The 25,704-nt window shown below is 43.9% G+C and overlaps 1 protein-coding gene across 1 annotated transcript in view; it reads right to left on the reverse strand.

The window, feature by feature from the left end:
- ADAM12 (ADAM metallopeptidase domain 12) overlaps positions 1-25,704 on the reverse strand; it is a 659,141-nt gene that overhangs the window by 25,273 nt on the left and 608,164 nt on the right. The window contains exons 18-21 of the mRNA XM_030202952.1: positions 20,896-21,004; positions 14,072-14,207; positions 8,867-8,966; positions 2,293-2,475 (exon numbers count right to left, since the gene is read on the reverse strand). Of these exons, the coding sequence (XP_030058812.1) occupies positions 2,293-2,475; positions 8,867-8,966; positions 14,072-14,207; positions 20,896-21,004 (528 nt within the window). The remainder of the gene's footprint in view (positions 1-2,292; positions 2,476-8,866; positions 8,967-14,071; positions 14,208-20,895; positions 21,005-25,704) is intronic.

A 25,704-nucleotide genomic window follows, 5' to 3' on the forward strand; every position in this document is an offset into this window, starting at 1 on the left:
GGGGCATTTTTGAAAAAAAATGTTGTGAAACTGGTCAACAAAGGGTTACATTCTTTTCTAACTGAAAAATTGTAGAAAATGTTGTTAATTTATATGACTGCCTTGTGCTCTCAACCTTCACCTTTAACCTCAGGATTGTCCAGGCATTACAGGCAATAGCTAATAGATAAGCTATCTGTAGAAATGTTTACTTTTTCTCTTCTTAGGTACCAGAGTGATATATTTATGATCCAGAGATGGGCCATCTGTATTCTTTGTAACCCTCTCTTTGTAGTCCTGAATGGAATGAATTCATTACATCATCTGTAGTTTATAGAATAAAAATGAAACCACTTTGTACGTTAGTCAGGATAATCTAGCAGAGACTAAGGTCCCAACTGGATGTTCCTCCTTGTTAACAAGCTCTGCAAATGTAAAATAAGTGACTAATTCTCCGACAAGCTGTGATTGGATTTATTTATAGACATGCTATTTACACAATATCCAAGTTAGAATTGGAATGTCCTGCTCATAATGTCCAAAGAAAACATCTATTTCACAGCAATTTTCGAGAGGAAAGATGTCCAGATTTCCTTGTTCAAAAATATGCGAGAAGGACATCCTTACGTTGGAGACATCCATCCTGAACAACCATTTTACAAGCTGAAACATTTAAATGATAACTGGGGGAAAACAAGGCATAGCATCTGCCTGGCAGCATTCTTATTAAAATGGCCACACAGATGGCCTTGCAGAACAGAGGAGTAGCCTAATGGTTAGTACAGTGGACTGTAAACCAAGGGATGCAAATTCAAATACCACTGTAACTCTTTTTTTTTTTGTAACTGTGATCCCTCCAGGAACAGAAAAATGCCTACTGTACTTGAATGAACACCACTTCAATAGCCTTCAGGCTGGTAGGTGTCTTATATCTTTAGGTACAGTAAATATTTTTCTGCTCCTGAAGTAAGCCCCAGAAAAAAGAAATAATAGAATTACACTGGGATTTCAACCTGCGTTCCTTGGTTTATAGTCCCTGCATTAACCACTAGGCTACTTCTCTGCTTGCTGCTTTGTTCAGAATGCCCATAATACCTGAAGCTGACATAGAACCTGGCTTTCCTTTCCAGGTTTACTTTCAGGGGAGAGGGAGGAGGAGGGTGACAGCAACCAATGGGGGATTAAGGAGGCGTCATGCCTTAATCCCTCCAGTGGTCAACTGCTCAATCAGTGCACCTTTTTGTTTTTGATTTTCTGTAGTTTATGTGAGGCTGGGAAATGGAGGCTTCTGTTCTAGGGCTTTTCAGCTTGGAGAAGAGAGGGCTGAGGGGAGACATGATAGAGGTATATAAAATAATGAGTGGAGTGGAACAGATGAATGTGAAACGTCTGTTCACGCTTTCCAAAAATACTAGGACTAGGGTGCATGCGATGAAACTACAGTGTAGTAAATTTAAAACAAATCGGAGAAAAGTTTTCTTTACCCAACGCGTAATTAAACTCTGGAATTCGTTGCTGGAGAACGTGGTGAAGGCGGTTAGCTTGGCAGAGTTTAAAAATGGGTTAGATAGACGGTTGGACAAGTCCATAAACCGCTACTAAATGGACTTGGGAAAAATCCGCAATTCCGGGAATAACATGTATAGAATGTTTGTACGTTTGGGAAGCTTGCCAGGTGCCCTTGGCCTGGATTGGCCGCTGTCGTGGACAGGATGCTGGGCTCGATGGACCCTTGGTCTTTTCCCAGTGTGGCATTACTTATATACTTATGTACTTATGGTAATGAGGAGATTGGATATTATTATCATAAGGCAATAGAACTGAAATATTTCCTTTCATCTTGCAGCTGCAGTTAAAGTATACTAGACTATGGAATGTTAATGCAAAGCTGGCCCCAAAATTCGTACTGCTCACATCCCTCAGAGGTCCACAGGTACTTTTCACCATGGATTTTTATTAGTTTTAAAAGTAAAAGTATGCACATGGCAGCATAGAACTTTAACAGATCGTCGAAGCTGAAAGGTTGAGTTAACATTTTTCTGTCATTAGCAAAAAATGGCAGAATAATTTATGGCAGTGTGTCCAATTAGGGTTTGATAATTGGATGAAAACCGTTGAACGTTCTGACCTGAACCTTTCTGTGCGAACTTGGATTCTTTGCAAGATGTGATATATAATTGTACCAAAATACAAACAATATAAAAGTTTTCTACACTAGTTCAGGAGCAGTTGAGATCACATTGGTCCCTTCTCTAAATGTCACATGTGTGTTTATACTGATAAGATGATCAAAACTGTATAGCTGCTCCTTACCTGGGTATGTCGAAGGGGAGGGTCCACTGGTAGAGGTCTTGCAGGTACAGTTTGCTGAAGTAGAGACTGGTGTAGGGGTGGTAGAACAAGCTGGGGCATACGTGTCTGTGGCATATCAAGTATTACTACAGGGTTACTGATGTTAACATGCTGACAGTGTGGTAATCTTCTGATACCACCATTCTGTGCAGATGGAAGACAAGGAGTGACAAGGAAAAGAATTTATTTGCATGCCATTTTTTCTTTCCATCCGTAACAAACCTCTGCTAAGCTGCACGTTTGTATGTCTGAGTCTCTTCTACTGTAAAACAACTGGCATGTAACTACTTTTAGAGCCAAAGTAAGTACTGCTGTTTAACACAATAATACACTATAGATAATAGAGATAAGAACCGATGAAATATACCTGGCCTGCTCAGTTGTCTTTCATATGAATAAAGGCGCATTTGTGATATCTGAAAAAAATTCAGGTCAGCTTTTATCCAGTTATTAAACATTAGATTCCCCCTCCTCATGACTTGTACCCTACTCCTCAACTTTTTTTGCTATCCCTGTCCTCTGTATATTTCCCCTGAAGCAGCTGTGCAAAACAGGGTTGCCCTGGTGGGAATTATTTACCTGCTATGGTGAAGTCCTGGAGTGACGAAGTTGGAAAAGATAAAGATACATTTACTGAAATTCCATAGCCCTTTTTGCTTGTGTGATTCCTGTTATGAGCTGGCAGTTTGACACTTGTTTGACCTGAATGCTAAAGTGGAGTTTTTTTTCTTGACCCATGATGGCTGTGTACCCTTGGCTCTTATACTGTTGTCGAGCTTGGGTCGCTTCTGAGGTTTTCTTTTTCTCCACTTTTATATTAATTTGTACTCTTTGATGTTGACTCATTCACAGTGCATCTGCTCAGCTTTTATATGGAAACTGTTTTGGTTTTGAGTTTCTACTATATTAGTCTTGTGGAATCCATTGCCTGATGGGCTACATCTTGAGTCCAACTACTAAACTTCCAGAAGGCACATTTGTTTGCTAATATCTTCAGGGCTGTGTTAAATTGTACCATCACAGGTTCCCAACAGATAGACTATACATTTTTATAAATTCATAAATAAATATCCCTTTCTTCTCTAAGTATTTTTTAGATTGTCTTAAGTTTTTCTTTTTAAGAGTTGTACGGCAGGTTTTATATCATTTTAGTATTTTTCTTTGAACTGCTTCCATCATCTCAGGATCCTTACAAATTCATAGTATCCAGAATGGAGCACAATACTCAAGGCAGGGAAAAGATTACATTTGCAAAAGAAGGCAGTGAAAGTGTGTGATAATGAGCAGCAACATAAAATAAAAAAAAGCAACCATTTATTAGGTAAGTACATTAAGAAGCAGGCAGATTTCTCACACATGAAAAAAGGCCTGGCTCTCGGAGTTTCAGCCTGACATGAAAGGTTTCACCCTGATGATACTTGCTGGTGTGCAGTGTATCTGATAAAAGCTTTCATCCAAGCTTATGGTGAATTAGTGCTATCTCTCAGAACTGTTTGTAAGCAATTGCGGTTAGAATTTGTGTTGAACTGACATTTACCATAATAACACCTTTGGACAAAAGATATGATAACATACACAACTCTCCTAATGCTCTTTCGTGCCAGTAAAATATGTGCAGAGAATTCTGAGTGAAATATATCTGAGGCACAACGCGGCCAAGTATTTACACTGCTACCTACATCTTGCATGTAACCCTGAGCTGTGAAATCATCAATCCTTTCTTGGGGGAAGGAAATACTCTGGAAACATTTTATTATCCCAAAGACAAAACATTACTATTTGTTCTTATTGATCTGTGCTAGCATTAAGACAGTTGAGCTGTAGTGGAATGTGCTTAGGAAAGTACAGTGGGCGTCTATTACTACAGCTCTGCTAGAACAATGTTTTCCTTTATTTCAAATGTCTCCTTGAATTATATTTTTGGCCTTCTGTGTTTCCCAAGTACACTCTATGTGATTGCAAACTGGCCCGGGGCCTATTTATTAAAGTTCATGAACACATGTTATACATACTTGCATTAACACAAATCCCCCTTAACACTGGAAAACCTTAGAGCCACTTTTAGCAAACCACGCTAGCGATTCCTGCGCAGCAATGCCGACGAAGCCCATTCAAAGTGAATGACCTTTGTCAGCATTGCCACGCTGGGAATCCTAGTGTGGTTTAATAAAAAGGGCCCTTAATGTGCTATATTACATGAAAAGGTGTGGAAAACAGACATTAATATGTCAATGGATTGAAAGAAATTGCATTAGAACCTTCAATTTGCATGGATCCATTAAAACAAATAATTACAGCTCAAAAAGTATAGTTTTGGTGAGAACACAGGCACACTAACATGCCTCCCGCACTGATGTTGAAATGACCACCTTGGGCTCAAGTGCTGACATCCTTTTAGCTCACAGATTGCCCTCCTCCCTGTCTAGGCCTTTGGAGGTATTTCAAGTGATTTATGAGGCAGGAAAAACTCCTCTTTTATCTGAAGGTGTGAGCAAAGAAATAGATAAGGTAATTAACTGCCATTACAAATGAGAGCATCCTCTGTCCCTTGGAGGTCTTCCTAATGAGTAGTGGGAAGATGGTAGTCTAAGTTAGCCATTTCATCACTTGTAAAAGTGTGTGTGTGTGTGTGTGTGTGTGTGGGGGGGGGGGGGGGTCTTGGGATAAGAGAACCAATTCAGAGGGTAGACCTTGGGAGGATATCAGCTCAAGTGGCCATTTCAGCACCAGTAGCACATCCCTTTACATTGGGATTCCCCTGTATCTATCTAGGTTTTTCACCCCATATACTCAATCATGAACTTTACCATCCTGACAGGCTAATTTTCTGACTATATTGCCTTCCATGACTATACGCCTAGGCCTCCCATGCAAGAGATCCTTCACTTGTCTAGCTCTTTCCCTTTGGGACTGTTTTCCAGAGGATCTCAGGTTAGAATCTTTCAAAGTAAAGTTTCAAGTGTGGCCAGAGACTTTGTATATTTTTCAGACCTTTCCCTCTTGACCATTCTATTGGATTTAGGGACTTTCCTGTCCAGTTGGTTTAACTGGCTGGTTTCTCCCTATTTCTCCTTCTGTGGTAGGCGTCATTCACTCAATGCCCTCCTTCTATTTTTATATTTAGCAGAGTACAGGGGAAAATGCATTTCTGTTTTACCAGTATTGCACTGCTTATAGAGCCTAGCTTTCTTGGATGTAGGAGACTGGAGTCTCCATTTCAGTTTTACCTGCATATTTATTGTGGTTCCCTATTTTCATGTTCTACACGTGCGACTGAGGTGAAGGATTCTGCTAGCATATAACAGTCCAGCTTCACAGTAGCAGTATTAGTGATGCTCTGGGGCCCAGTGCAATATTTAAAATACTGCCTTTTCATAAGTGGGTTAGGGCTGTTATGATTTGGTAAACTTGGTATATAAGTTTTGGGTTTTGTGTTATTTTGTAAAGTACTTGGCCCTATTTGAAAGTAGGTCCTTGGCACCCAAAATAAACATGATCAGGACAAGTGGTTACCATAGCCTGTAGAGTCACCACACAAACAAAAATCCTGTGCTATTCCTGAGGTGATATTCATAATTTGAATGTTTTTCATATAGCGAGATGGTGGATGCAGAATAGCACCATTGTTGGAGAATACGGAGTTTGTAATACAGAACTGGAGGTGCAGGGTTTATATTGAGATTCTGACCAACCCTGTAGAGAATCCAGATTTCAGTCCTGTACAAAAGAATTTGTTGAATGATGCTATCAATTATAATGAGAGTTTTAATAAGTAGCTGAAACTGGCTGAAAGGGGAGGATTTGTTTATACATAGAGAGCCGTAGTATTTTCTATTTAATTTAAAAGGGGAGGGAAGGAGGGGTATGATGTGCAGACATGGCGCTTTGGCTTGCCCTCCCCCATACCTAGCTTGCCCCCCTTGTTACCATCCCAAATAGTTCTGTCTAGAGATGCTACTGAGATCCTTTGCCTGAACCTCCTGTGCTGTCTGAGCAGCAAGGGATTCGGTGGTGTGCTTCAGTCACTGATGCCAGCAATCCATGAACATGCTTATTTCATGTGCATGAACTGAGCTGTGTGGGAAGAGGCAGCATCAGCAGCTGAAAACATGTGGCTGACTTCCTCGCTTCTCAGACTGCACAAGGAGCTCGGACAGAGTGCCTTTTCTGCTGGCAGAGCTTGGGCATCCTTGCCAGCCAACATATTAATTATATTGAGGATGGGGAGGGTAGAAAGGAAATCTTTTATTGGTCTAAGGGAGGCATTAAAAGATAATCCACTCCAGGTGTCAAATATGTCTTCAAATGCCACTGGTCATTACATCATTAACTGCTAACACAGCAGGTAAAAATAGAGTGCAGTTAGCGTCATCTCCAGAGGTGGAGTAAATGCGTGGTAACGAACTTTGCTCTGCATTGACTGCATGGCTGCCTTTTTCAAAATGCTGGGAATGACCTGCTCAATTACTGCAGAGGTTTTATACAGAAGCGAAGCCAGCTTGAAGGCACGGGGGGAGCGAGAGTGGCGCGATAGCAGACTTTCGCCGGCATATGTTTTAAATGCAACACAAGTAAAAAAAATAGGCACTGGCGGAAGTCCATTTGGGGGAGCGGCCGCTGCCCTGGCATCCCCCTAGCTAAGCCACGGGTTTTATATCTAATGTGCCTTAACTTTGGTATGAATATGTGTTAGATGCAAAATCCTGGCACACCCTAGTAAATAGGGCTCCTAAATATATGGGACTCAATATTTCCCCCTAAACCCACCTCCCCTCTTCCCCCTTTCTCTGTCTCTGTTAATGGCTCTCACATCCTCTCTGTCTCCTCGGCTCGTAACCATGGAGTCATCTTTGATTCCTCTCTCTCCTTCTCTGCGCATATTCAACAGATCGCCAAAACCTGTCATTTCTTTATCTACAATATTAGCAAACTTCGCCTTTTCCTTTCTGAATACGCTGCCAGAACCCTTATCCACACTCTTGTTACCTCTCACTTGGACTATTGCAATTTATTTCTCACTGGTCTTCCGCTCAGCCATCTCTCTCCTCTCCAATCTGTCCAAAATTCTGTGGCATGACTTATTTTCTGCCAGAATCGTTATATCCACACTAGCCCGCTCCTCAAGTCACTTCACTGGCTCCCTGTCCGCTTCCGCATTCAGTTTAAACTTCTTGAACTGACCTTTAAATGCATCCACTCTGCAGCCCCCCATTACCTCTCCACTCTCATCTCTCCCTACATTCCTCCCCGTGAGCTCTGCTCACTGGACAAATCTCTCTTGTCGTCACCCTTCTCCTCCACTGCTAACTCCAGACTTCGCTCCTTTTCTCTCGCAGCACCTTAAGACTGGAATAGACTTCCTGGACCTATACGTCTAGCTCCATCTCTACCTGTTTTCAAATCTATGCTGAAAACCCACCTTTTCACTGCTGCTTTTTAGCTCCTAGCCACTACTCAATTGCCCTCCCCTTGTCCCTTCCTTCCTTCTCACCCATTACTTCCCTCACCTGTAACTGTCTTGTCTGTCTGTATTATTTAGATTGTAAGCTCTCTTGAGCAGGGACTGTCTCTTTGTTTCAGGTGTTCAGCGCTGTGTGCATCTGGTACAAATGCTAATAATAATAATATTTAAAAGTGCTGCCGAGCGGACCAACTGTTGGTTTTCAGAGGCACTATTTGGATACTGACTCAGAAAATCATTACAGAACATCCTGGCAATAGCAGTACAAGTGGTATAATAAGTTCAATAGGGAGTTCTTTTACTAAGGTGCGCTGAAAAGTGGCCTGCGCTGCTGTAGACGCGTGCATTGGACGCACACAGGTCCATTTTTCAGCGCACCTGTGAAAAAGGTCTTTTGTTTTTATGCCGAAAATGGACATGCGACAAAATGAAAATTGGCACCTGTCCATTTTGGGCCTGAGATCGTAATGCCACCCATTCACTTAGCGGTAAGGTCTCATGCATTAACTAGGTGGTAATTGTCAGCGCGCGTGCAATGCCGATTACTGCCCGGCTAGCACTGCATGCCAGAAATTTTCCGGGGCGTATAGTGGGCGCGTGTAAATAATGAAATTACTGCCCGGGCCATGCGGTAGCCGGGCGGTAGTTCCAAATTGGCGCATGTTGGGCACGCGTAGGCGCCTGAGTGGCTTACTAAAAGGGCCCCTAAATGAATGAATGAATAACCAGGATGGTGCGTGGGTGGAGTGAGGGCATAGCATGAAATTATCCGGATAGTAGCGATATTCAGATGTTCAGCGCTGCTATACAAATAACTCTCCAGATAGGTTAGGACAGAAACATTGCTGTCTCAAGTTATCCACATAGCAGGGCTGAATATCACTGTTATCCTGATAACTCTGTTGGTCTATCCAGATACTCAGCGCTGCTGAATATCTGGGAATATTTTCAAACACTGTGGCTGGAGTTTAAAAGAAACATTGCAGAGCTAAAAGACTGACTCAATAAAAGCAACAATAAGAGTATAATCTATTGAAGCACTGAGATATTTAAATTTTCATCTTTTAAACTCACTTTAGTTAAGTGTGAATTTTTCTGATTTATTATTAGGTTTCTCCTGAGCGATGTGGCACTTGCTTCTTTTAAACTGGAAGACCTTGCCGGCTTCACACACCTGTAATATAAACACAGTGTTATTGAATATAACATTATTCTTAAAGCACTGAGCCTTTAAATTAAAATTAAAGTATCACGTTGAAGAGTTCCTTCACTTTTTATTCTCTACGCTGAATGGTGAAAGTAAAAAACATCAAATAGGTTTGTGAGATTAAATATAAATATTGATTTTTCCAAAGCCAATAGCCCATTAAATTAGTTCCTGAAAGCTGAGAGAATATATCTTCATAATAGCCAAGAGACTCTTCTGATGAAGCTAGAGTTTAAGCAATAATAGCCTCACACATGTAGGTTTCAGTTCACTCGACTAAGCTTAGATCAGAAGTCAAAGCTGTGGGATGAAGCACACTAAAAGCTAGGTAAAGTTGACCCCTGTTTTTAATTGCCAATTTAACATAATCATGTTACGGAAGGATACACTTCCCATAGCACACACAGGCAGTAGGGTGGGGCAACTGGAAATTTGCCCTGGGCTCCATATTTTAAAGGGCGCTTCCAGAGTTGACATGCAAAGGGAGAGGGATGGAGATTAGGGCATAAGTGTGTTTCCTGCTGTGTGCCATAGACCACCGAGATACCTCATTCTGGTACACTAAGGGGGAGATTTTATATATGTTGCCTAAAACATCGTAGTTGAAATCAGTGCCGACTAAGCATATTCTATAATCGGTGCCTAGATTTAGGCACCGATTATAGAATACGCTTAGTTGATATTTCAGCGCCTAAATCTACGCGCATCCATTTACACCAACGAAAATGTTGCATAAAGCCCGGTGTGCAGATTTAGGTACACTGGGCCATATTCTATAAGTAGGTGCATAAGTTAGGGAATGCCCATGAAACGTCTATTTCCCCACCTATAGCCATGCCCCTTTTGCCTACATGTGTTAGAAGTTCGGCGTACATCATTACAGAATACGCTTAGCGAGTTGTGTGCATAAATTCTATTCAGTGCCAATTAGTGCTCATTATTGCTAGTTAAGTGCTTTTATTAGCGCTCATAAGCTTATTAAGCCAATTGAGTTGTGCGCATTGTTACAGAATCGGTGTGGATCTTTAGGCACGCTATATAGAATCCAGGGGTAATTGTGTAATATACTTTATATGCATTTCATGTTCCTCTTGTGTTTTACTATTTTTTTTTAGCCTGCAATAAGCTCAAACAGTATACTATATGCTATAGCTGAGATCATTGGTTGAGTAAGAGGAGTTAGCACTGCATAGAAAAATGTCTTCAAAGTTGGTTTTGAAAATAGCGATTTGGATGTTTTAGCAAAAAACCCCATCTGCCATTTCTTGCTGCAGTTTGGACGTTTTTTCTGTTTCGAAGATGAGTTCCTTAATTTATGAGAAATATATGTGAAAGGCAATTCAATAGTGGGACATGTATGTTAAGTATGTAAATAGGAACATAGAAAAGCGAAGGCAGATAGAGTCCATATGGCCCATCCAGTCTGCCCATTCTTGTCATCTACTATCCCTTTCTCTCCCTTAGAGATCCTATGTACTTGTCCCAAGCTTGCCTGAATTCAGATACAATCTTCGTCTCTACCAGGAGGCCGTTCCATGTATCCATCACCCTTTCCTCAGGTTACTTCTGAGTCTATCCCCTTTTACCTTCATCCTATGCCCCCTCATTCCAGAGGTTCCTTTCAATTGAAAGAGACTCGCCTTCTGTGCATTTATCCCTCAGAGGTATATAGAAGTCTACCATATCTCCCCTCTCCTGCCTTTCTTCTAAAGTATACATATTGAGATCTTTAAGTCTGCCCCCGATATGCTTTATGACGAAGACCACTGACCATTTTAGTAGCCACCCTCTGGAGTGACTCCATACTAATTACATCTTTTTTGAAAGTGCAGTACAGAATGTTAACACTGACGCACTGATATGTGCACATTTGCACATACTTGTCAGTATTCTGTCTAGGAGCTATTTTGTGTTGGTGCATCTATGTAGCACATCATGCAAGTACGGGCGGGGGGGGGGGGGCATACACAGGGCAGAGCATGGGTGGGACACTGGCAGAGTTCTCACTTACATAATACTCAGAAACACAGAGTAACATAGTAAGTGACAGCAGATCAAGACCCGCATAGTCTATCCTGTCTGCCCAACAAGGTGGTCAGATCCATTGCCTGCCACTCTGTGCAGGCCCCAGCCACCCATGCTTAAACACTGGTTGTCAAGTCTCCGCCATGCCAACCCTATAGGTAGCCAAACATAATGGGAATTTTGCTTATAATCATACATCATCCTCAAGTATTGTTGACAGTATTCAACCTACCAGTCAAGATGTCTTCCCCTCCCTCCTGAGCTGCATAGAAACCTCACTCGCAGCATGTGACAATAAAGTGACCTACAACACTAGAGTTTCCAAAGCTTCACCGCTCTTTTGCCATTTGCGTGACATAGACTGTAAAAATCTATCTGGCATCAGCCTCGGTTCACCCATGCCGGGTTTGGCGAATTTTCATCAGTCTTTTGCCATCTTCTGTCCGGCTTCGACTTTAGTTCCCACTACTCTTGCCCAACATAACACTTCAATAGCCATGATGCATTTCCATCCTCTTTCTATTTAGGCATCCCCTGTGTCTATCCCATGCATTTCTGAATTTGCTCACCATTTTTGACTCTACCACCTCTCCTGGAAGGGTGTTCCAGGCGACCACTACACTCTCTGTGAAGAAGTATTTCCTGATGTTACTCCTAAGTCTACTTTCCTGCAACCTCCATTCATGTCCTTTATGTCTCTGGAAGAGGTATGCTGCAGGGGGTGGACTGGGAGTGGTCTGGGCTCCTGGGCACTGAGGGTGGTCTAGGCCTCCTGTCCTGCTGCTGCCCGACACCCCCTACCACCATGCTGCTGCCCCCCTACCACCACAGTTGATGTCCCCACTGCCCCAGTCTTACCTGAAGGGCTATGTGGTCTGATGGTCTCTGCAGGGGGGGGGGAAGCATGCTTTTTCCCACCTGCAGCGCTGCCGCTATTCCCCCGCCTGCTGGTGCCGCTGCATTTTCAAATTGGCGGCTGAGACTTCCTGAGGTAGTCTTGCAGGTCTTGACAGGCTCATGAGTCTTCTGCAAGGAGTCTTGGCTGCTATTTTTAAAGTATGGCAGTGCCAGGCAGGGGGAATAGCGGCAGCACAATGGGCAGGAAAGAATATGCTCCCCCTAGCAGAGGCCACTAGATCACCAGTGGAGCACCTTTAAAGATAGGACCGGGGAGGGCTGTAGTGTGCGGCGGGCATCTGGGCCGAGCCTCTGGGCCTTCAGGCATTGCCTAGTTGCCCCAATGGTCAGTCCGCCCCAGTACACTGTGTGTGTCCCTGTTGCATTTAAGTACCCACAATTATGCCAGCTCTATGACTGGTGTAACTGTGGATGTGTAAATGTTGGGTACACTGATACCAGGTGCTGTTACAGAATAGCCTATCACCGTGCAGCATTGTGGTACCTAAATGGAGGTACCCAGTTACGGGCAATTCTACAAGGTGCCACCTAGAATTATGCAGCAAGTATGCATGAAAATGCTGGTATTCTGGGCATTTACGTATGCTATTCTGTAAATACCTACCAATACTTGATGGCACATACTTTGCAGGTGGGCGTTCTGGTGGGAAGAGTTTGGGAAGAACATAGACGGAGTGCGTAGTTACACACATAGGTTTTGAAAATACTACACTAATTGATGCATGTATTTTCACAATCTAGGTGCTTTAACATCCGTTCTATTGCTGGTGGAAGTGCTTGTGCCTAAAATGTAGGTACATATTTGACCTGTTATGCTAGCATTCTATAAAGAAAAGTAGGTGCCTTCATTTCTTTTCAAAGAGGTTCCAAATATGCATGTTTTGGTACCTAAAAAATAGGTGCATTGTTATAGAATCACCTTCCACATGGAAACCAACTTCATCCAAAGGTGCTCTTTGAGGTTCTGATACCCAACAAGTTCTCAGCAGATTGTTTTAAATTATTGATAGCTATTTTGTCTCCTAATCTGTGAATTTTCCTTTCACGTTGTATTTTGAATCACAGTGATTAATTAACAAGAAAACAGTTAATTTTATTTGTTTGACTTACTAATCATCAATCTAATACAACAAAGCATGTAATGAGTAGGCTTTATTTTCTCAGTGGCAGAAAGTTAGATAATTAGTTCTTCCTGTTGGTGTTGGGGAAGATTGCATTCAGTTTTATTGAGGCATTCATTGCTTTTACATAGCAGATGTACTAACTGCTTCAGAATAGGCGTGTCAGACATTTTGAGAAGCATTGAAAAAGTCTGAAGGTGTATCAACATGGTATGATGAACCTTTTTTGAAGAAACGAAGAAGATTTGAAAACTTCATTTTGACATTTTGGAAAATCTGAATTGCTAGAATTTTTTGAGTTTCTGTTTGAATTTTTCTCAAATCCTCTCACGAAACCCTGGATAAGGATTTCTTTAGTAGATGTGGGCAAAATCCGAAAATTCCATCAAAACCTGAACCACACTGCAATCTGCCATGTTTGACCTAGATTTTGAATTGTTTGTGTGCATCTACATTACAACACCAGGGGGCTGACATTCAGACTGTAGGAGGCAGCCCGGCTATTCAATGCTGGGCCGTTTCTGGTGACTGGCATTGAATATCTGGTTTAATTTTGGCCGGTTTATACTTAACTGGCCAAGCCAATATTCAGCACTTGCCAGTTAAGTTTAAACTGGCTAAAGATAGGCCTGCTATTTTGTGGCCCAATCTGGCTGCCAAACTTAGACGGCGATGTGCTGAATATTAGTGGATAGCTGGTTGTATTGCGTGATATAACCGATTAGCTGGTAAGCTCTGACCGGGAATATTCAGCGGGAGATATTTATGGATAACTAGTTAAGCGATATTTATGGATAACTAGGTAAGAGCTATTTAACCGGCCACGAACCATTCCTGGCTGGTTAAATAGCGTTGAATATTGGAGGGAAGGTTTCTAGTTTGTAGAGGAGCTCAAGGGATTTGAAGATTTTGCAGATTTATTGAATAATTCTGTGGATTTCAAATAGTTTATAGCATGTCGTACAATCAAGTTTTTGAAAAGAACAGCAAATATTGAATCTACAGTACCTTAATTTCTCCATGGATGTCTTTTTATTGGCAAAGAACACTCTAATCAGTGTCTTTCTTTTGAGGAACACAATGAAGGCAGCCACACCAAGACATAGAATGGTTCCCATAATCCCCAGGATTAGACTTCTGTTATCTGAAATAGAATACAAATGAGCTTACAAAACAATAAATAAATAAATAAAGGAGCACAACAAATTGAGAAACTAATGAAAGTTTTATATTTCTTGAACTATGTAACCATGTTTCACATTTGCTCACTAAACAAATAATTCATTTCTATTAAATATTAAATTCAAATTGTGATACAGTAGCCTCAAACCAAATAAAATATTTGAATGCCTTGAATTGTAAAATAAAAGGAAAACAAATCAGTGATTCAGTCAACAGAAATATGCTAAGACGTCAAAATGAAAAGAAGAATGGAAACATTTTACTAATCAACCTTATGTTATTGGGAGGAGCAATTTTCAAAGCCATTTACATGGATGAATAGCTTGAGGTGTCTGTCTTAAAATAGCCTTCCCTCCATCTGCCTATATATAAGATAGTGATTGACAGCAGAGAAAGACCAATGTGGTCCACTGAGTCTGCTCAGGAAGGTTTTTAGGATTGTATCTGCCCATGCTTGTATTGTTGGGGTTCAAGTCTTAAAACCTCTGCAGTTTCTGACTCCTCCTTCTTCCCCTCCCCCCCCCCCCCCCCCCCGCCAACATGGCATAGCCACAGTATCAGGGAGTGTTGAGACAATGCTAAGTACCTGAAACTTGGAGAGGGAATGGTGCTTGAGCAAACAGTTCCAACACCTACATTTCAGGACAAGGATGAACCTGGTGCCTGCCCGTCATTTCTCCCCATCCCTTGGACAAAAGTCTATCCAGTGTGCTGAGCATCGGATACCTTTTGGTGTGGATTCCTTCCTATCTCTTTGGGCCCTTATGGAAATCCAGTGTTCCTTTGGCCTCTGGCTTCCTGAGTCTGGCAAGAGCAGAAAGAGGAGCCTACCTGACCTTATTGCGTATTCCTGCTCCATTAAAGAAGCTGACATTGGTCCCGACATCTGCACAGTGTGAGAAGGGGGAAACTTTCCCTTGCCGCTCTTTTCTCTTTGCCCCGGAAGGGCATTGGAGTGTCGGCAAGTCACTGGATCTTGTACTGCTCTACTAGTCTTTACTGTCACACATGCAAAGCTCCCTAGGCAAATGTTGGCTCCACACGGTTTTTTTCAAAAAAGAAAAATGTCTAAAAAGTGGCATAAAACAGCATTGGACATTTTTCTCACCAAAATGTCCAAATCGGTATTTTTGAAACCCATTTTCCAGATGTTTTTCTAAGCAGTTCATCTGCAGTGCATCCAAATCTCAAAGGAGTGTGTCAGGGGCATGCTAAGGGCCTGATTTGGGTGTTCCTAAGACCTGGACGTTTTTCAGCCATAACGAAACAAAACGAAAACATTTAGGACAAAAACTAAGATGTTTTGAGCTAGACCTGTTTAAATAATGACCAAGACAACAAAAAAGTGCCTTAAATGACCAGATGACCACTAGAGGAATAAAAGACCCTTAATCTCCCAGTGGTCACGGACCCCCTCCCAACCCCCAAAGATGTAAAAGAAACAGTACATACCAGCCTCTATGGCATTCTAAGATGTCATAGCCAGTCCTATTAGTTCAGCAAGCAGATCCCTGGGGTAGCCTAGTGGTTGGTGCAGTGCACTGTGGAGAAGGGGACCCAGGTCCAGGGGCGTAGCCACAGGTGGACCTGGGCCCACCCAGTTTTGGATCAGGCCCACCTGAAAATTCTGACACCTTTATGGCTGGCGGGGATCCCCAAGCCCCGCCAGCTGAAGATGTCCTCTAGTGGCCAGAACAAATGATTTTCCAACCTGCTGAGGCTGGCAGTGCTTTCCACCCGTTGCTACACTACCAACCCCCCCCCCCCCCCCATACACATGCTTGTTCATTGTACACGCCTGAAAACTGAGCATTTGCAGCAGGGGAGAGGCCAGCACGGCGGCAATGGGTGGAAAGTGCCGTCGCCTGTAGCAGGTAGGAAAATCACTTGTTCGGGCCGCCAGATGACATCTTCAGCTGGCGGGGCTTGGGTATCCTCCACCAGCTCAGGTATTTATTTTAGTCTTTGGGGTCGGTGGTGTGGGGCAAGGGCAAAAAGCACAGTACATGGAGGGGGGGGGGGACTATGAGGGCAGGGGCAGAAAGTGCATGTGGGGGGGGGGGGGGGGGGGAGATTGTATGCCCACCCAGTTTGGGCTCAGGCCCACCCAGAATACTATGTCTGGCTACACTACTGCCCAGGCCCATAATCTAACAGTTACACTTGTGTTGGAAATTGTGAGCCCTCCAAAACCCACCAAAAACCTACTGTACCCACATATAGGTGACACCTGCAGCCATAAGGGTTATTGTAATGGAATATAGCTGGGTACATTAGGTTTTTGGTGGGTATTGGAGGGCTCACTATACAATATAAGGGATCAATGGTGAGATGTGTCCCTGGGAGCTTTAGATGAAGTCCACTGCAGTGACCCCTTGGGTGCCTCACTGCTCTGCTGGGATGTCTGTGTGGCCAGCCTCTTAATAGTGTTGGTTTCTCCTACATCCCAATGACTTGATTTTGTGCATTTTTCATTTGGATGTCTTTTGTTTTTTTTTAATTAACTAAAAGATAAATGCACAGAGCACAAAAATATCTAGCAAGAGGCCATTTTGGGGGAAAAATAGACATTTTGCTGTTTCCCAAATGGCTATATGTCCTGTTCCTGTTGAGCAAAACATCCAAAGTTGGACTTAGACATCATATCGAAAATGCTCATCCACATAACCTGCAGTGACCTCAATTTCACTGCATTAGGGCAACTCATGCTGCTTTAGAGCCCTTTAAGTCTGCTTGATAACTTTCCCCCTTAATGTTTTATATACCATCTGCAAGCTACTTGAAGTGGTGTATGTTCAGCTACAGTATATATTTTTCTGTCCCTAGAGGGCTCAACAGGCCCATGTAGAAAGCTTGTCGCATGGTTAGCGCAGGCATAACAGTCTTACCATGGGATAGCAATGTAGGTAGGGTTTCAGCGCATGCATGTTAATGTGATCATTAAGTATCCCATAGCCATGCATTGAATAAATGTTTTTCCCACTCACTGTGCATGGGAAGCTTTGTGCCAGGTTCAGTGCAGCATAGAAGAGTTGGTTGAGAGAAGCATTGCACCCCCTCTCTCACTCCAACCTGACCACCCTGCCCCAGACTGCTTTCTGCAGTGGCCCCCTTCCCCTGATTTAAATCAAAGTTGCCATGGTAGTCTAGTAGCCCCCTCCAACTCACAAAATTCCTTGGTAGTCTAGTGGCTCCCCTCCATCCTACCTATCCACCCCCCAAAATTTCCTGGTAGTTTACTGGAACCCCCATCTACCCTAAGACCCATTACCTAGGCTTCCTGGCCCCATACCTTAAAGGAGGCATGAGCAATGCCCTGCCTCCTGAGCTGCCATCTGCAAAATGGTGGCACCCAACCTCACACGGTGCATCCTGGGATGATCCAGGCAGGGCCATTTGCCATATAAGGGAATCCCCCCCCCCCCCACCTATATACACAGCGAGCTCCCCTCACATCTCCGGAACTACCTTCTATCCCTGGTAGTCTTAATGGGTGGACGGGGAGGGGGGATGTCCAGTCATTCTTGCCTGTATCCTCTCTGCCACCAAAATGGCTGCCACAATCTCTAGTGGCAGTCTCGTGAGACTGCTGCTGCAGGTTGAGGCACCCATTTTGAGATTGGAGCCTGCACGATGTACATGAGAGTCTGGAGAATTTTTGAAGGTTGGTGTTTGGAGCACTAGGTCTCTCCATTAAGAGCTTCAGTTTCGGAGGTATTGAAGTTCCTTCAGGATGTTTTTGATGAGGGTCTGGTGCTCGCTTCCCTTAGGGTTCATATAGCGTCTGTGGCCTGTTATAGAGGATTGCTGCAGGAATGCCTCCTAGGAATCTTAATTTGATCTTGTCAGCCTTGGCACATCCTTTCTTTAGCCTTTACAAGATTCCAAAAGATCTTACCTTGAAGACAGTGTTTCCGGTGGCGAACTGTTCAGTGAAAAGAGTTTCACAGTGGCAGTTTCTTCTCTGTCTAAAGCCATTCTTAGTGTTTTCAGAAGAGAAAGTAGTTCTCCAACTAGTTCCTTCCTTTTTTCCTAAGGTGTTTATTCCATTTCATCTTAATTCATTTCTTTGCTGCTGTTTAAACTGTCAAGTGATGACGATAGGCATGGGTGTTGTCTTACGTTGGATGTCAGACCAGCAATCCACTGTTATTGGTCAAGAACCAGTGAATTTAGGAGGCCTAATAGGCTGTTTGCCCTCTTTGGTGACCCTAGGAAAGGTGAAGCATCTATAAGAACATAAGCATTGCCATACTGGGACAGACCAAAGGTCCATCAAGCCCAGTATCCTGTTTCAAACAGTGGCCAATCCAGGTCACAAGTACCTGGCAAGGTGCCAGAACAGTAAAACAGCTTTTATGCCGCTTATCCTAGAAAAAAGCAGTGGATTTTTCCAAGTCCATCTTAATAATGGCTTATGGACTTTTTTTAGGTAATTATTCAAACTTTTTTTTTAAACTCTGCTAAGCTAACTGCTTTTATCAATTCTCTGGCAATGAATTCCAGAGTTTAATTACACATTGAGGGGCCCTTTTACAAAGGCGAGTAAGGGCCTAGGCATGTGCAACGCATATTATCGGAATTACCATCAGGCTAGCACGTGCGCCTGATAGTAATTTCGAGTTTGGTGCACGCTGAAAACCTGCGTAGAAAATTATTTTCTATTTTCTATTGTGCAGGCATTCCCGGTGGTAATCAGCAGCTGGCGCTTGCTGGATGGCAATCGCATGGGTAACCTGTGAGCCCTTACTGCTAAGTCAGTGGGTGGCGTTAAGGTCTCAGGCCATAAATAGACGGATGCTGGTTTTATTTTATTTATTTGGTACATTTGTACCCCACATTTTCCCACCTATTTGCAGGCTCAATGTGGCTTACATAGTACAATAAAGGCGTTCGCCAGGTCCGGTTGAGAAACAAATACAAGGTTATGTTGTGGTCGAATGAGGAGGGAGGGAATGAAGATTGTATATTGTCCAGTACGATCATTGGTATTGCTGTGTTGCCTGGTGTGGGGGTTTACTTTGGATCGATGGGGTAAGCCTTTTTGAAGAGGTTGGTTTTTAGTGATTTCCTGAAGTTTAGGTGGTCATGGATTGTTTTCATAGCTTTTGGGAGTGCGTTACATAGTTGTGCGCTTAAGTAGGAGAACTTAGATGCATAAGTTGTTTTGTATTTGAGTCCTTTGCAGTTCGGGTAATGTAGGGTTAGGTATGTTCTTGATGATCCGGTTCTGTTCCTGGTTGGTAGGTCTATAAGGTCTGTCATGTATCCTGGGACTATGCCGTAGATAATTTTGTGGATCAGGGTGCAGATTTTGAAGATGATCCGTTCTTTGATTGGGAGCCAATGCAGCTTTTCTCGGAGGGGGTTAGCACTTTCAAATCGTGTTTTGCCGAATATCAGCCTGGCTGCTCTGTTTTGGGCGGTTTGGAGTTTTTTTGTGAGTCGTTCTTTACATCCCGCATAAATTCCGTTGCAATAGTCTGCATGGCTTAGGACCATTGATTCTATTAGGTTTCGAAAAATTTCCATTGGGAAGAAAGGTTTTATACGTTTAAGTTTCCACATTGAGTAGAACATTAATTTTGCTGCACATCCATTTCCCGGCCCCAACCCCCCCTTTTTTCCAGACATGGTGGAGAAATGGTCCAGCATGTGGATTTGAATTTATCAAAACGGGTCCTAGCTTATAAAAGTTGTATTTGGCTATACTTTCAAGGCATTTGCCTGCAAATCTGAATCTTATTTACATGCATAGGTGCCACCTCTGCAGATGTAGTATATGCTTGAGCACCTCTCAGTACTGAACAAACTCCTTCATTGTATCCAGGGAGAGGTAATTTGTGTTGAGTTTAGCACTCCCAATATTTTTGAGAAGTTGACTCCTATGAATTGGTTTATGATTGTGTTCCACCTCCCAGACTGGCTAGCTTACTCACTAATGTGGAACATGTCAAAAGCTTTACTGAAATCCAAATCTACTGCGTCAAGAGTTGATTTCAATTTCCTGGTGAGCATGCAATGAGGGACTCATCCCTCATGGTTTGCCACTGCCCTCTCCTGAGGCATGGAGGGTTAAGTGACAAGGAGTCTCCCAGGGGTTTGAAACTGGGCCTTCTGGTTCTCAGCCCACTGCTCGACTCCCAAAAGCCAAACAGGCCACATCAATAGCACCCCCGATCTACTAAATCTTCAATGGAATCAATCAAATTTGTTTGGCAAGATTTTCTCCTTGTGAAATCATGTTGTTTAGGATCATAGTTCCTCCACTTATGTCATTAATTATCATTTGTGCTTGGTAATATTGAATATGTGTGACCCTGTCAGCACAGACACATTCCCAAAGCCTAATTCCCTCCTACAACATTTTTTATTAAGCTTTGTTTTCTCTTTTCAAATTATATGGATTGACTAAATTAATTCACCATGTAAATGAAGATCTTTGGAACTTATGAAGAAAAACTGCAGGCTTCAGAAATGACTTGGCTGTAAGAAGTTGTGCAATACAATTTTAACTCCATTTTATTATGGTATCTGCCTCACAGGATCCTCTTTACAGCACATATCTGTTAACCAAAACTGGATCATTAAAGCAAGTGCACAACAAAAAAGTAAAAAGCTGATTCTACAGTATATACCCATTTACTAACCTGCCACTCTGATTGGTCCACTGTCAACACTTCCTCCAAACCCTGGTTTGTCACAATATGGAGGTGCCCAGTCTGCTTCACAGTGACAGTTCTTCCTATTATTGCATACCTTCAAAAGAGCGTAAAGACATTCAGTACTGAACACAAATGACAGTGACATCTATAGATTCAGGACCATGGTCTGATTAAGACTCCATCATATCCTTGTGAGAAGTCAGTGAAGAGGCATGCAGTAGGATTCTCAAATCCTAGGAATCTGACTGGAACTGCCGTGTGAATGTTTCTTCTATGGCCCCTGCAACTGAACTGAGACTGGAGTAGAAGAAAGCCAGGGGCAATGCAATTACAGTAGCAAGACATGCCTCTTAACTTGATGTACAATCTTCTTGTCCTTTAGGAAACCATCTAACCCCTTTTTAGCTTGGCAGAGTTTAAAAAGGGGTTAGACGGTTTCCTAAAGGACAAGTCCATAAACCACTACTAAATGGACTTGGAAAAAATTCACAATTCCGGGAATAACATGTATAGAATGTTTGTACGTTTGGGAAGCTTGCCAGGTGCCCTTGGCTTGGATTGGCCGCTGTCGTGGACAGGATGCTGGGCTCGATGGACCCTTGGTCTTTTCCCAGTGTGGCATTACTTATGTACTTATGTACTTATCCCAAAGGTGAGTGCTGTAATGAATGCCTACCTTGTAAGTATCTGTAAATAAAAGCTCTTCAAATACAGAATAAGAACCTAGGGGTCTTTTTACCATGTTTTCGATGTGCGCTGAGGTCCCCTTTTACCGCGGCATGTAAAAGGCTGTCTCTTTTTTTTTTTTAAAGAAATGGCCGTGCGGTAAGTGAACCATTTGCTCCACGGCCATTTCGGGGGGGGGGGGGGGGGGGGGAGCACTTACCGCCACCCATTGAGGTGGCAGTAAGGGCTCCCACACTAACCCTGTGGTAATCGGGCAGTGTGAGGCGCTGCCCGATTACCACTGGGTAAGCCCAGGTGCTACAAAAATAGAAATATTTTTGCAGCGCCGGAAATGGCACGCGCTGGGGGTGGGAACTACCACCAGGCTCCTGCGGTAATTCCGGATTGGCGCACGGCAAGCCTGTTGCTGCGTGCCAACCCTTTAGTAAAAGGGCCCCTTAGTTCTTCCTTAATTTTCTGAGTGTGTTTACTTAAATATTTTCCAGTGTATATTTTTTTTAGTAAAGGTTGGTGCTTTTCCTGAACACATATATAATAAATCTCTCTGACATGAATAATAGATCTCTAATACTTTGAAATCTTTATGTGGCTACATCTGAATATGTAAGCAGCAGCTTTTTGAAATGAGCATTTGCATGTGTATGCAATATACATGTGTAAATGCTGTCATTTACATGTAGATATGTTTCTGTAATAAAGGCGGCAGGAAATTAACTATCAAATTAATCTATTAATGAGTCGTGCACATTTATGAAAGATGCTATTACAGACTGATATATTGTAGTGCCATAGATTGATTTTTAAACTCATGTCCAACATAATATGATTATTTCTGGTCTCATGCTATTTTAATGTGATTTCCTTTAGCCTATTAAATGTTTCCAATAAGATTACATTTGTGAAGATATGGTGCCATGGAATACTTTCATTTATGCAGCCACGATTTTACTGTCACAGGTGTTCATTTGAAAGTAGTCAGTAGCTACAGCATCACTTCAAAATAATTACAGTATCACTTCAAAATAGCTTTGTTCTCCACAGCCAATGGAAGTGCAAAGAATCATAATTATTTTTGCACCGATTTTGAAAGGACTGTGATCCGTATCTTTGTCAGTTCAGCTTTTGCACTAAAGAGATTCCATGCTGCATGAAGAACTCCACGTTATGTTATACTTGTGGGCTCCATATGCTTTTTCTGAAACATTTATAAAGATATCAATCGTTATGGGAAGCACAGTTTTCAAAATTATTTACCTTGGGTAAAATGGCCTAACATATGGGGGTCTTTTACTAAAGCTTAGCTCAGGTTATCTGCAGCAGGGCCCATTTTATTCCTATTCATACCAGCTGTATGGCTGGTGTAAATGATCTTGCCTAAGTTCATAAACATAGACATTATATATATACTAGTAAAAAAGGCCCATTTCTGACACAAATGAAACGGGTGCTAGCAAGGTTTTCCTCAGAGTGTGCGTGTTTGAGAGAGTGTGTGTGAGAGTGACTCTGTGAGAGAGAGTGAATGTGCGAGTGTGTGTGTGTGACAGAGAGTGAGACTGTGTGCGAGTGTGTCTGTGTGAGAGAGAGTATGTGTGTGAGAATGAGAGTGTGTGCCAGGGGCCTCCCTCCCTCCCTCCAAGTTTCAGGGTCCCCCCTCCCTCCGAGTTTCAGGGTCTCCCTCCCTCTGAGTTTCAGGGTCCCCCCTCCCTCCCTCCAAAGTTTCAAGGTCCCTCCCTCCCTCCGAGTTTCAGGGTCCCTCCCTCTGAAGTTCCAGGGTCCCTCCCTCCCTCCCTCCCTCCCAGTTTCAGGGTCCCCCCCTCCCTCCGAAGTTTCAGGGATCCCCCTCCCTTCCTCTGAGTTTCAGGGTCCCCCTCCCTCCGAGTTTCAGGGTCCTCTCTCCGAGTTTCAGGGTTTCCCTCCCTCCCTCCGAGTTTCAGGGTCTCCCTCCCTCCTTCTGAGTTTCAGGGTCTCCCTCCCTCCCTCCGAGGCTACTCCTCCACTCAGACTGCATAGCAATGCTACAGGGAGAGGAGAGCAAAGGGTTGGGGCAGGTAGTGCTACTGGTGGAGAAGGGGGGTGAAGGGCAAGGGGTCAGCATGGGGATGAGAGCTGCAAAAAAGATAAGCAATGTTATGAGGGAAAGAGCAAAATCATGAGGTAGCAAAAGGTTGTGCGGGGCAGAGGGAGCAGGGAACCAGCGGAGCCAACACCCCCTCAGCAGCGTGCACATGGCAGGCAAGAATGCACTCGGGGGGGGGGGGGGGCTTAGGTGATGCGCCGAGGGGGGGAGGAAGTGGAAACAGATTTACCAAATGGGCTTCCTTGCTTACAGTGGACTTCGCCATCCTCCCCGGGTTTTAAGAAGAAATGGTACCTATGTGCCTCTCCTGCCTGCTCTCCCCGTCCGCGTGGTCACCTTACTGCCCTGAAGCACCGTTCTCCCTTTGGCACTGGCGATTCCCATAGTCAGTGCTGTTTCAGGGTCAGTCCCTCCTTCCGAGTTTTCTTCCCGCTGTGCTATGGGCGCCTGATGAGCCGGCGGAGGGTGCGGCTCCTGATCGCCGCGGCCTGGCTGCTGCCGCCTGCCCTGCTCTTTCCCATCGCTATCCCCGCCCCACCCACTCCCAGAACAACCCCGCCCCCAGGGGTGTGGCCACAATGGCTACGGTGACGTCAGCCTGTGCTGCAGAGCCTAGCAGACCAACTCTGAAGAAGTCAAGGACACAGGCAGCAAGACGCATAGAACGTTGGAGGTGAGAATTATATATATATATATATATATATATATATATATATATATATATATATATAGTCTAGTTTTGCTTTAAAATGCTGACTGTGGCATTTAAACTTATATCTGGATATTCAGCGCCAGCTGGAACTGAGATCCTGGCACAAAATAAATGGGTATAAGCCACCCTTTGGGACTTGAGTATGGGAAAAAAGTGGTCTTATCGTACCTGGTTACTTATTCGAATACCAAGGCTAAATATTAGCAGTACCTTGATGAGTTCAGGCTACAAGTTGGCTCCCCTTTGGACCACCTCAGATTGCGCCGGGGTGGTTAGTAATGATTTTCAGCAGAATTATCCAGATAATGCCACTGAAAATTAGTGCCTGGCCCTGGTGACTGTCACTTATCTAGGTAGGAGCCATTCCTACTTGGATAACTTTCTGTCTTGTCCGCAAGGAAGGTGAGCCCTTAGGTCCCGTAAGGCCCCGAAGGACCTCAAAGGACAGCCGTGCAACCCCAAGTCTTCACCCGCGGCGACCGCCATTCACCAAGGGTTGAGCCCCCAGCTGCAGACGGTCAACGGGACTTCAGGAGCCGCGGGGTTGACGAACTGACCCGGACTGGGACCAGGAGAGAAGAGGGCAGATGGAAAATGGAGACGTCCAATAACAGGCAGCAGTTCAGGGCAGGCAGCTAACAGTGTAGTCAGAATCAGGCAAGAGGTCAAGGCAGGCGGCTAGCAACGTAGTCAGAATCAGGCAAGAGGTCAAGGCAGGCGGCTAGCAGGGAAAACCAGGAACAGTCCAAAAGTCAAAACCAGAAGCACTAGGAAACCAACGGAGCACAGGAACAAACGGAGACTGGCCTCGGGAACAAAACCTGAAGCAATGTCCTATCTCGGGCCCGTTCCTTAAATACTGTTCAGCATCAGCCGCCCGGCCCTCGTAGGCATAGCTGGCCAATTAGAACCTGGTATCGACAGAACCCTTCTGATTGGCTCTGTCTGACCTCCCAGGCGGGACTACCGTACTGGCCTCCCAATGTAACTCCTCTGAGGCGGAGCTTCGGGTTCCCGCGCCCGAGAGTGAAGGAGACACCAGCCATCGCGCCTCGGCGCCATTTCCCCTACTGGCGCAAACACAGCCCCCATAGCCGGTGATCGAGAGACCGGCAGCCGCGATCGCCAGCTTCCTGCCTCGGCCCCGGACTGGGCGGCCATCACCTCGGCGCGGCCCGGCTCCACGCCGTGGCCTCAAGAAAGCCGGCCTTCGTTGTGGCGGATGCCGTCTCCTGCTTCCCGTGGAGGAGCAGCCGGAGGGAGCGATGGATGTGACACTTTTAATGAATATCGGGCTCCATATTTAAACTTTAAACTT

This window comes from Microcaecilia unicolor, chromosome 5, assembly GCF_901765095.1.
Source record: "Microcaecilia unicolor chromosome 5, aMicUni1.1, whole genome shotgun sequence".
Classification (NCBI taxonomy): domain Eukaryota; kingdom Metazoa; phylum Chordata; class Amphibia; order Gymnophiona; family Siphonopidae; genus Microcaecilia; species Microcaecilia unicolor.